This window comes from Arvicola amphibius, chromosome 1 (assembly GCF_903992535.2).
Source record: "Arvicola amphibius chromosome 1, mArvAmp1.2, whole genome shotgun sequence".
In the NCBI taxonomy this organism is placed as follows: Eukaryota; Metazoa; Chordata; class Mammalia; order Rodentia; family Cricetidae; genus Arvicola; species Arvicola amphibius.
Genome location: NC_052047.1, coordinates 62,261,897 through 62,274,708, shown reverse-complemented (window position 1 = coordinate 62,274,708; position 12,812 = coordinate 62,261,897). Strand labels below are relative to the sequence as shown.

Below are 12,812 nucleotides of genomic sequence, written 5' to 3'. Positions count from 1 at the left end.
TTTAGTACCTCCATTCAGGGCAGACTTGCTATATTGAATGAAACATGGGCTCCAGGTCCTTCTTGCCATTAGCACAATGTGTGGGGCTTTCTAGAACACCAGATACTATTCACCATTCTCATGAAACCTACTACATACATCCTCAAATACACACACATGCAAAATCAGAAAACCTGATTTTCAACTCTGGTTTGTTCAGAGAACAGAATTAAAATAAATGCTTGAAGGTTCATTGGTGACCGAACCCTACAGAATATTTGGAAGACTGTAAACCCAGATGCCTGGATCCTTTCCCTTCTGGCAGTGCCAGGACAGCACCCTCAGGGGATCAGCCACTTCCCCACTCACCACAGGTTCACCAGGAATGGGTGCTCCAATCCCTGCATGATCTGCAGCTCTCGGAACACGTTCCGCACCTCATCCCTCTCCACGCACTTCTGTTTGTTCATGTATTTCATCGCGTACATCTTCTTCGTGTCTCGCTTCTGCACAATGCATACCTGCAAGGCAGCCAGAGGGACCAACCGTCAGAACAAGCAGGGAGAGAGAGGAAGAGTAGGAGGAAGAACGGCAAGCCCTCACTGACATTCCAGTCCATGCCTGGGTTTCATCCATCCCAAACACCTGCTAGCAAAGAAGCTTGGCTAAGCCTCTCTGCATCTACCAGGGAGGCACTGGACCAGATTTGGCATTTTAATGTGAACAGTGAGTGCTGACTGTGGACTCACTCAACACTGGAAATGCAGCCATAGATTCAGAAGATGGAAGGAGCAGTCCTGCCCTCTATAAGTGCACAGCCCAACAAAGGCACTAGTGGCTACAGTTTCCAAGTGTGCGGGCCACAGACTATGACCTGGGCATGCATGCACACATACTCTGGATCCCCTCAGATCCCAGAAGCTGCAACCCAGGACACATTGTGCAGTCACAGTACAAACCTCACCTCCAGAGAGTACAGCCATATGACACTTGGGCATGCATGCTTTGTCCGGTCCTGAGATTACACCATAGCTACTACACACCCTGCCCCAGTGACCTCATTCCTGGGACACTTGAGGACACCTGGAGGAGCAGAGGGGGAGCCAGCCTCAAGAGAGAAGCTTTCTGGGTGCAGGCAGCAAAACTGAAGAAGGAACGAGAAAACCCGAGCCTGCAGGAGGCCACATGATGCCAGCACAAGCCTCAGATGCTTCATGCAGAGCTGGGAACTTGTGTTTGTCATGTGTTTGTCGTGATGGTTTTCAATCTTGCTTTGGTTCAATCTTTCCTTGTTACCCTTCAGTTCTCCTCTGTGATTGGGATGTTTGCCTTGTATATTGGACATGTGTGACTTGATTTTGTTTTTATTTTATAGAGGTTTACAGTTGGGATGTATTGAGCCTCAGAAGAGACTCTGGACTTTTGAAGTGTGGGGACAGAAAAGGACCATGGGGACTTTTGAGGTTGGAATGAATGTATTTTGCAGTATGAGATAACGATGACATTATAGGGAGCAGGGATAGTGTTTTGAATATGTAATGACTCCCATAGGCTTATGTATTTGACCACTTAGTCCCCAGCAGGCGCTGCTATTTTGGAAGGCTGTACAGCTTTAGGTGATAAGCCTTGATGGAGGAACTGGTTTATTAAGACTGGACCTTGGGTCTTCTAGCCCAATTACACTTCCTGTTCCCTCTGCTTCCTGCTCCTCTAAAATGCGAGGAGTCCCAGCTGCATACTCCTCCCTCCATGGAGCGCTCACTTCCTTGTCTTAACATCCATGGTACACTCCAGCACCTTACACTGCTTTCCCTCTGGCCACTCCAGATGTTCCTCGGCTGAGAACTGGACCCCTTTCTGCTCCCACACACTCTGCATCTGTTCAAGGAGATTCAGGATAGTAGGAGAAAGCCTGAATCCACTTCTCTTCCTCTGTCTGAATTGAGTCATTCAAAGTTCATCCTGCACCCCAGGAAAGAATCTACAGGATATCAAGGAACTGGAGTGCCCCAGGATTGTAAATGTCATCTGAATCTCAATGTATTAAATAGGGCATGCTGTTAAACCTCCTAAATACTGTCTTTCTAAGCAGCGAAATCAGTGGCATGAGGTTAAAGGTCTGTGATTCTTCACTGTGCAGTAAATTTGAGACACAGAGTAAGAGGACGCAATTGTGCAGTGCACGAAGGCCTCTTGGGGCTTTGTCTGGTGGGGATTCAAGCTGGCTCCAGAAGCCCTGAGACCATGTCTGAAGGCAGACAGCAGTGGGTGGATAATGTCACCAATCAGGGCCTCTTGTTTCTTTTGCTTCTCATTTGCATTCTGAGAAGGACTGGAAACCAAACAGGAGACTGAAGGAAGACAGCACTGTTCTGCATCTCAACAAATGTGAAACAAATCCCCAGATGCATGGTTTCAGGAAGAGCCTTCCCTCTGATGACTAACTGAGCAGGCGCTTCTGAAACCTGTTCAGTTCCGTGAGAGTTAAGAGGTACAGATTCTGTCTTGTGAACACTGTCGTGGACAGCAGACTCCCCGCCCAACAGAGGAAAGCTGGGAGGTGGGCTGTCTCCCTCCAAGTTATTCAATCCTAGTTTATCAGTTTCTAAACAGAAATACACGACTCATATAAAAAAAGTAATATGACTGATCTTAAAGGTTATAACGCCTCAATAGCTCAAACTAAAATTAACAAAATAATTAAAATGCCGAAGAATTTGAAAAGTGTACTTTAAGAAATTATAAATAACTTCAAAGAGGGTGTAAACAAGCAGATGGATGAAGTAAGGAAGTCAATTCAGGACCTGAATAGCAAAACTAGCAATGTGAATGGAAAATTAAGATTATGAAAAAAAATTTTAAAAAACTCAGAAATGTTGTAAATGAAAAGTCAATAAACCAACCAAATGAAGCAGTGAAAATCACAACAGACAAATTGAAGAAGAATAAAGAATATCAACATTAGAAACAAAACTGAGGAAATATTATATTCAACCAGCAACCAAGAAAAAGAAATAACGGTGGCTACAACATTCAAGAACTCTGAAACATGATCAAAATATTTTTAAAAAAAAATCACAGGGTAAAAGACGGAGCTAAGTTTAAACTAAATGCAGAGGAAAAACCTACCCAGTGATATCACAGAAGGGAAAATGTAAAACCAAGGGAAAGACATGGACCACAAGTACTGAAGGTATTAAGAACCCTTAACATACATAACCAGAAAAAAAATCTCTCCACATAATAATATAGCTAGACTGCAATACTATAGAATAAAGATCCAGTATTTTAGCCACAAGAGAAAAAAACATGCAATAGCAAATTTATAAAAATCATCTCAGACCACTCAGAAAAATGCTAAAATCCAGAGAAGCACAGAGTGGCCTCATCCAAGTTCTGAGAGCAATAGCTACCAACCAAGAATGCTATATCCAGAAAAGTTACCTTTCAAAGTTGGAAAAATAACTTCCACAAGAAACATGACTTAAATGATCCATGAGCACCAAGACAGGGCTGTGGAAAATAGCAGAAGGATTTCTACACAGAAAGAAAAGAGGTGGCACACGCGGAATGCATAGAAAAGAATCAGTGAGAGAAATAACCAAAAACATAACTAGGAAAGCGTGGAACATTCCCACCTCAGTTATCTAGGAATCCCCTGAGGTGACTAAGAGAGAAAAAAGAAAAATACATTAATTCAACAAGAGAAGCAAAAAGATTATAGGAACCAGCAATGCTTCTTGATTAAAAATTATAAATATAAAGGGCCTTAACAATGTGATTAAAAGATGAAGACTAGGGCTGAAGGGATGGCTCAGAGGTTAAGAACACTGGCTGCTTTTCCAGAGGCCCTGAGTTCAATCCCCAGCAACCACATGTTGTCTCACAACCATCTGTAATAAGATCTGGCACCCTCCTCTGCCTTGAGGCAAACATGCAGGCAGAACACTGTATACATAATAAATAAATAAATCTTTTAAAAAAGATGTAAGTTAATTGATATAAATGGCACTGGGTTTTGATTCTACTGAATATACTGGCTTTGTGGGAACCTAGTCTGTTTGGATCCTCACCTTCCTGGACCTGGATGGAGGTGGGAGGACCTTGGACTTCCCACAGGGCAGGGAACCCTGACTGCTCCTTGGACTGGAGAGGGAGGGGGAGGGGAAATGGAGAGAGGGAAAGGGAAATGGGAGGAGGTAAAAATTTGTAAAAATTATATAATTTAATAAAAAATTTTTTTAAAAGATGAAGACTACCTCACTGGATCAAAACATACAAATCAGCTGTTGGTTTTCTGGAAGAAATATACCTTATTGGCAAAATACAGACTGAGAGTCAAAGGATAGAAAAATGCATTCCAAGTAGAAGCCAAAAAAAAAAAAAAAAACCAGGATAGGAAAATCTAAGACAAATAGTAGCAGGTGACTTCAACACTCCATTTTCATCAATAGATAAATCATACAGACCTCAAAATAGTGGGGCTGGGAGATGGTTCAACAGTTAAGAGCATTTGTTGCTTTTGCAGAGATTTGAGTTTGGTTCCCAGCACCCAAACTTTCCGCAACTCCAGTTCTATGGGCTCTGAAGCCCTTGTCTGAACTCCACAGCAACAGACATGCACATAATGCACATGTATGGATGTATAACAATAAAACTGAAGCAACACTTGTCTCCTAATTTGAAAAATCCTGGGATTCAATATTGAATTCTCCCATGCCTTAAGAGAAAAATGTCAACACTCTTCCAGTTTTTCTATAAGATAGAAAGATAAACACTACCAAATTCATTCTGCAGAACCAGAACCACTGTGTTTTAAACAGTAGCAGTAAACAGGGAAAGGTACAATGAAAAGGGAGCTACAGATTAATTTCCCAGTGTTCACAGACATAAAAAAAAATCATCAATGACATTGCTGAAAACCAATTTCAAAAACCTGTTTTAAAAATTTTCGCTCACCACAATGTAGTTGGTTTCATCACAGGAAAGCAAGGACAGCTCAACATGAATAAATCAGTAAGTATAATGTGACATGTAAATATAATCAAGGATAAAAACCATGAGATTATCTTGGTAGATGCATAAAAGGCCTTAAAAGTCCCTGGAGAAATTATGACAAGAAAAAGCATAACTCAACATAATCAAGGCTATATTTGAAAAACTTACAGCCATCATTATACTAAGTGAGGAAATTCTGAAAACATTCATCCTAAAAATCGAGAACCAGGCAAGGGTGTTCACTGTCTTCCATCTCATTCAACACAATGCTAAAATTTTTACCCAGTCGTAAAACAAAAGAAAGAATAAAATATAATATAAATAGAAAAAAGATGAGTTTAAAATTTTTCTATGCTTTGTTTTGGTGTGTGCACACTTATATGTGTGTAGAGACTGTGATGTGGGAGGGTCTTCTGTTTTGTGTTGATTTCATTGCTTAATAAAGAAACTGCCTTGGCCATTTGATAGGCCAGCCCTTAGGTGGGTGGAGTAGACAGAACAGAATGCTGGGAGGAAGAGGGAAGTGAGGCAATCACCATGCCTCTCATCTCTGGGTCAGATGCCATGGAGCCAGCCGCCAGGTCAGACATGCTGAATCTTTCCCGGTAAGCCACCACCTAGTGGTGCTACAAACATTATTAGAAATGGGTTAATCAAGATGTGAGAATTAGCTAGTAAGAGGCTAGAGCTAATGGGCCAAGCAGTATTTAAATGAATACAAATTGTGTGTTATTATTTCGGGGCATAAGCTAGCCAGGTGGCCGGGAGCCAGGCGGCAGGAAGCGGCCCGCTGCTCCTTCTACAAGACTGTAGGACAGACAACCTTAGACTATTCTTCAACTTCTACCTTTCCAGTTTTAGACAAGGCTTTCCTTTGGCCTGGGCCTTACCATGTAGGCCAGCCTGATTAGTCAGGGAGCCCTGGAGATCTACTTGTCATGTTTCCTTAGTGCAGGGCTTACAAGCCCCATACCACCATGCTCAACACTCTTGTAAAACTTGGGTTCTGCGGAAGCATTTCATAGACTGAACTGTCTTTCCACCTCCTCAAATTATCTTTATTTGCAGACAATATTATCCTATACTCTTATTATACCTTTAGCTCTGATAAATACTTCCACAAGTTGGAAGGTACAAAGCAACATATAAAATTCATCAGCTTTTCTAGGTCCTAACGAATGTGTTGAGGCAGAGATCAGGAAACAAGCCAGTCCTCCTCACAGTAGCTCAAAACAGATGACAAGAGACACACCTAAGCAGGAAGGTGAAGAACCCCTTCTATAAAAACTGAATATGGAGGAATGAAAGTGAAGTGTACCCATTGTGACAGGAAGGAAGATATTCTAAAGAGACACTTGTGATGCTCCTATTGGCTGATGGAACAATGGTCCCCATGGGATTGGAATTTCCCCAACAATCTCATGCTGGAAGAAAAAGGCTAGAGCCTGGCACCAGTCAGGGAAGGAACTTGTCTTCCATTAAGTGACCTCACACAGTTCTGACTTTTTAGACCAGAAGATACTGGACAAAGATGGGTCAGTGGTGAGTGGTGGGCAGGACCACACCTTGACCGGGGCCGCTTTAGCTATATATACCTCTGTCTCTCTATTTAAGTCTAAACCTCATGTCAGAACCCTGAAAAAAACTTGGGGGTGTCACTGGACCACCTTATTTGCTCTTGCCATTATGGCCACACTGAATAAACGCCCTTATTCTGACTTTTAGTTATTTGTTAGTTTCAGTGGCCTATTGAGAATGGGTGGACTGGTGTAGTTGGTTAGGGCTGCCAGTAAACTGCCAGGACCCTAACAGCTCCAGTAACACCTTCACAGAAGAACTGAAAGGTGATGGGCACACCAGTGCCTGGAACCAGCCCTAGAGACCCGGGACAGCTCCTTCTAGCTCGAATCCTCAAGACAGCCATGCCATGGAGAGATCCACTGAAATAAGTCACACATGGCCCCTTATGCTGGGCAGGTGATCAGGACTGAAGATCAGCACTGTCACCTATTGTCACTCTGCCTAGGTCCTGGTAGCATCTGACTTGAAACTCTAAAGCTAGGTCTTAGAAGGCACCGATACTCCTCAGTCAGGCTGCTCTAAGCCTTGTCTACAAGAAATCATAGTTAATGAGGCAAGAACAAGCTATCTGACCAAAGCCACCTTAAGCTGCCCACAAGGCAAGCCCCCAATTAACTTCTCATTAGTAGAAATCAATTGGGCTTTGAGGTTATCATTAGTCACTGTGATGTATTGAGACAGATAAACAAACACTGGCTGGTATAGACCGTGGGATTTGCTAAGGAAAGTGTGTGCCAAGAGCATGTAACTCTAGCAACGTGGAAAAGGTTTCTGAGCCATCAGGAGGATGATGCACATGGGAAAACCACACATGACCAGCATCCTGTGGTCCCCAGGATGACAGCCTTGACTCATGAGTATCCCAGACATCCCAGAGGACCAGTGAATTTTGTGGGCTTTGGTTGTTTGTTTGGTTGGTTTGGTTTGGTTGTTATTGGTGGTGGCAGTGGTGGTGATAGTGTTTTAGGCTTTGTAAAGAATGCTGGTGTGTAGTCAGGGTTGGGCAAATGTATAAGAACGTTTTGGAAACTTCTTGTTTGGCTACATTTTCATTACCCTCTTTCTAGCCAAGACCCTCATTACCATCACAGGCTCCTGCAAGGACGGGTAACGTTAAAACAGAAGTAGCATGAGTTGGGAACTGAGGCTGCACCCCCCCCCACTGTGAGCCCAAATTGTCCCTTCTTACCTGGGTCCATAAGGGTGGGTCCCAACTCTGCATCAGTGTCTCCCTTTTGAGACCCACCTTCAAGCACCCTGAGTGAAAAGTGGAGCTCCCTCAGCGGCCATCCCACCACTTTCTGGGCTCCACCACTTACCAGTTCTATTGCTGTGCCTGGTTCCTGTGTGCTACCATTTCTCGGCTTTCTTAACCCTCTGAACCAACTCCTTGACCAAGCTCTTTCTGAGTGTGCCACAATCTATTGAATCTACATCTCTGAAGAACCACAGCGCATGCACTGTCAGTCATCCAGGCCCAGAACTCTGCCTTTGGAGTCTATTCCCCAGTGTGCATGGGAAGCTGTGGAGGCCACTTCTGCTCATACCTGCTAACTTTTCATCCCTAAAGAGAGAGCACACACAGCTCACAGAGTTTTGTGCTTTATTGCAGTGCGGAACAGTTCTACGTCATCTTAACATAAGCTAGTTATATATGTGACTGTGACTGGAGTTTCCTGCACACCAGTTCCCAATAACCACTCTGAGGCTTAATAGTAATTACAAACTGTTTGTCCTATTATCTCAGGCTTATTACTAACTAACTCCTACAACTTTAATGAACCCATTCCTATTATATATTTTACCATGAGGCCTGTGGCTTGTTACCACATCTTGCTTCTCTGGCAACTGCTGGTATCTTCCAGACTCCACCCTTTGTCTCTCTCTATCTCTATTTTGATTTCCCGCCTAGCTATATTCTGCCTGGCTATTGGCCAAATAAGATTCTTTATGAACCAATGGTAATAAGACATCATTACAACATACAGATGGGCATCCTGATACATATGGGAAGAAGAAACTCAATTGACAAAGTACCACAGGCAGGCCTGTGGGGCATTTCCTTGATTGATGTTTGCTATGAGAGGGCTCAGTCTACTTGGGATGGTGCCACCCTGGGCTGGGTGGTGGTCCTGGTGCTGTAAGAAAGCAGGCTGAACAAGTCATGAAGAACAAGCCAGTAACCCATGCTCCTCCATGCTTTATGCTTCAGTTCCTGACTCCAGGTTCTAGCCTTGAGTTTCTGCCCTGACTTCCCTCCATAATGGACTCAGGGTATGGTATGTTGGTGAAAATATAAAATGCCCCCAGAGACTTGTTTGTTAAGACTTGATCCCCAGACAGTGATGTCATGGAGCAGTGACTGCACCCTGACAGTTCTAATCTCATCAGTTTGTTAACCTATGGGCGATTTCATAGATGAATGCACTGTAGGCAGATGGGGCCTGACTGGAGGAAGCAGATCAATATAATAAGGGCTTACCTTTGAAGGATATACCTTGTCTCTGACAATGACGGGGTGTTATGGGACATCCATGTCTTGTGCCTGTGCCCCTAGTGTCCTGTAGGGTGAGCTAGATTGAATGCAAGGGATCACTCACTGTGGACAATGACAAAGATGTGGATATGCAGGGAGGCCTGTCTTCCGGTTGGGGAAGGGAGTATCTTTGTCAGGAAAGTGTCATTGGCCCCAGGCCGAGCTTGGAGGCATTGTGAGAGAGCCCACATCTCCTGTGGCAATTAACAACTTATTAAGTCATTTCCTGAAACCACAGTCTCCTCCAAGAATGCCTCTACCCAAATGCACTAATTAATATGAAAGGAATAAATATTTCGTTGTAAACAAATGGATTCCATCCTTCCTCGCTATGTCTGGGAGAACAAGGGCAGCTCATGCAAGCATCTCCTTCAAGCTTTCTAAAAAGGATTCTGACATAAGAACAGCATCCGGGGAAGTCCGGCGTCTTGCCCAGAGGCTTGTGGTTGGGCCAAAACTGCCAGCCAATGCTCATACACAAAATGTTGCTTCACAGCTTAATTAACTGACATAGTTTCCTGAACAGAGCAACTACATATTCTGAGTCCTGCCTGCTAGAAACAGTTCTTTGCATCAGGTAGACATGGGGTATCATGTGCCCACAGACACCTCTGTGCTTGCCTCCGGGCCTTTGCACCTGCAGGGTCCTTGCCACAGCAGTCTTAGGCAGACCTGCTGCTGTCTGAATGCTAAGCTGGTTTTTCTGCTTCTAATCAAGTGTTTTTTTCACATTGCATTTATACACAGCTGTGCAGAGCGGGCAGCCGGGACTGAGAGAGCTGACCTGGGCTTGTGTATGGGGAGTGCCTGTCTCTGTGCATAACACAAGGCAACATTGAGTCTGGGTTATCATCCGGACAATGCCAGCTCAGCTTTATCCAGAATCTCCCTCTGAGGAGCATAGAGGGCTATTATCATGTAACTCCAGGCCACTTTTTGTGATTTTTATGCAAGGCTGCCTCTGGCCAGGCTAAGAAGTTTGATTTATTTGGCATCAATCTGGCAGTCCTCATATAGAAGGCCCATCATGAATGGCACTGCCAGGGGAACTCCTGAGTTGCTTTTCCCACAGGCTCTCTCCACCCTTACCTGAACAGAACTCAACCCTGTTGGTGTTCAAGTCCATGCCCAAGGGATTACCTCCCCCCTGGACTTGCTTCTGTTGCTCAGTCATCAGAGGTCAAAGGGAACCCATAGGGACTGGAGTCATCAACAGATCCCAGACTGGGGCAAGCCAATGAGGTGCTACCGGACCAGTGCTTGGCTTGCCCACCTGACTCACAATTCCCCCAACTTGCATCTGTCTGTTTCTTTGCCTGGAGCCTCATTCTTTCCCCCGTTTGAAAAGCCTTAAACATTATCCACTGTGGGGAAAATGGCCACCCACGCAGTCAGCCTGTTTTCTGATACTTCAGGGATGATTCAACTGAAGAACCATCAATGCTGGGGCTTGAGTCGTGCAAGCCTTTCAGCCTTCAGCCCATGGCCAGGTCCAACCCATCTCCAGCGGCACATGACAAAGATGGTGATTGACAGCTCTCTGGACTCCTGAAGGGAGGGATGTTGTTCCCATAAGAAGGAGTGTGCTGACCAGCAATGGAAGCTCAGTATGGGAGCACCTTCTGTGACCCTTCATACCCAATCTAAGTTAGAAACGTGACCCCCAAGCTGAGTGTGTCTGTTCACTCACTGTCCCGGGTGACTACAGCCAATACAAGGCAGTCTCACCCAAAATCTAAAGTATTTTTACCAAGTGTTCAGAAACCCATCTGCTATATCTCAACTACCCCAGAACTCAGACCCAAAAGGGTTCTTTCCTTAAATTCTTTCTCAAGTCAGTAATCTGAAGCTATTTACTTTAGGGGCACATGGGAGGAGAGACTGCTTCTGGAGTGTGTGTGAAATGTGATCGCTGCTTATTCGTGTGTGTATGCACCTGCTGATAGCCAGGCATTGCCATCCTTCATGATGAACTCTTAATAAATGGTGGCAGGCAGCCTGCATGAGGCAGAGAGCAAAGCTCTGAGCATGCAATCCCTGTGAGAAGGGTCTCGCCCTGTGTGTGGCAGCCTGGTTCCACCACAGCTAAGGGCATCCTCAAGACTTAATCAACATTAACCACAAAGGTGGCCATAATTCGGTATTTCAATCAGAAGAAAGCCACCGGATAGTGCCTGAAATTAAGCCAACCTCAGCCCAGTCACCTGAGCTTAATGTGTATTTCCCAAGAATTTGAGCTCCTGTAAGACATTGCTACACACTCACTTACAAATAGACTTCAGGAAGCATGGGAGTTCTAAAAGGTGAACTGTAACTGTGAGTTTCTAAGACATCAATACTCAAGACAACAGGTGCCAAGAAGCAGATCATGTGCCAGACAGCAGGACAGGGTGAAGTAGACATTGCCGAGGGATAACTGGACAAGGCCAATTTGAAAGCTCGCAATGCCACATGCTAGCATGCCTAACAGCATGCCACAAAGAGATACAGAGGGTTCAAGACCCAAACTGTCGATGACAGGAGGCCACAGAAGAAAGCCCTGAAACTCCAGCTGTGCTGTAATGGGAAGATGTATCTCCAGGTTCTTTGAGCCATAGAATGGGCACATCAAGGTGGGAAATGGCAGCAGGGTTCTTAAGTGTCAGCTGGGTTCTTGCTGTTAAGTTCAGCTGACATCAATGGGGTCAAGAGGAAGCCTCCTAGGTTTCTGGGCCACAACTCTTCTGAGAAATTCAGAGATGAGGAGCCTCTGGCATGGCACACTCTCTGTTCCAGGTCTACAGACCCCTCCCCCAAAGAGAACGTGTAGTGGGAAGATAACAAGAAGTAGAGAAATAAAAAGGACAGGAGCATCATGCCCACACAAGAGGCTCGGTGCACAGGGCTCATTGAGCTAACTCCCTAATGGTCAATATAGTCCAAATAAATGGAAAAGGGGGAAATATGAGCCATGAAAATAAGTTTTTAAAGTTGAGCCTGGTGGGATACACCTGGCATTCCAGCACTGGAGAGACCAGGGGCAAGGGTTCTTGGTCATCCAGCTACAGAAGCTACAGAATTAATATTCCATATTAATACTTCCGTTACCTGAGACTTTGCCTCAAAAAACAACACAAAACAAAACATGAAGGGAGGGGACTTGGTGTGGGAAGTCCTTCTGTATATGTGTTTCTTCCATTGGTTAATGAATAAATAAATTGCCTTAGCATGTTGATAGGGCAGAGTAGAACTAGGTGGGGAAAACTATACTGAATGCTGGGAGAAAGAAGGCGGAGTGAAGAGACGTCATATAGCCACCAGAGGGGAAAGTTGCAAGCTGCCAGCTGGAACCTTGCCAGTAGGCCCCAAGCCTTGTGGTAAAATATAGAATAATAGAAATGGGTTAATTCTAGATGTAAGAGCTAGCTAGCAATATGCTTAATCTATTGGCCAATCAATGACTTAAATAATATAGTTTCTGTGTGATTATTTTGGGAGTCTGGGCAGCTGGGAAATGAACAAGCAGCCTCCTATAAGGAAGACTAAAAGACGGTTATAAAATATGAATTAATCCAAACATTCTAGGACATAGCAGCACTCACCATGCGTGGGAGGCAGCCTGTGCACACTGGATGGGTCAAGAAGTGGGAGGTATGGCCACGTTCAGTACGTATGGCCACGTTCAGTACGTATGGCCACGTTCAGTACAGCAGTAAGTAATGGAAGAGGGTCAAGTTCA

General features: G+C 44.5%; 1 protein-coding gene across 2 annotated transcripts in view; it reads right to left on the bottom strand.

Moving 5' to 3' along the window:
• Positions 1–12,812, bottom strand: part of Stk32b (serine/threonine kinase 32B) — a 243,030-nt gene that overhangs the window by 157,487 nt on the left and 72,731 nt on the right. For both annotated transcript variants that reach the window (XM_038327503.1, XM_038327509.1), the window contains exon 3: positions 349–500. In XM_038327503.1, the coding sequence (XP_038183431.1) occupies positions 349–500 (152 nt within the window). The remainder of the gene's footprint in view (positions 1–348; positions 501–12,812) is intronic.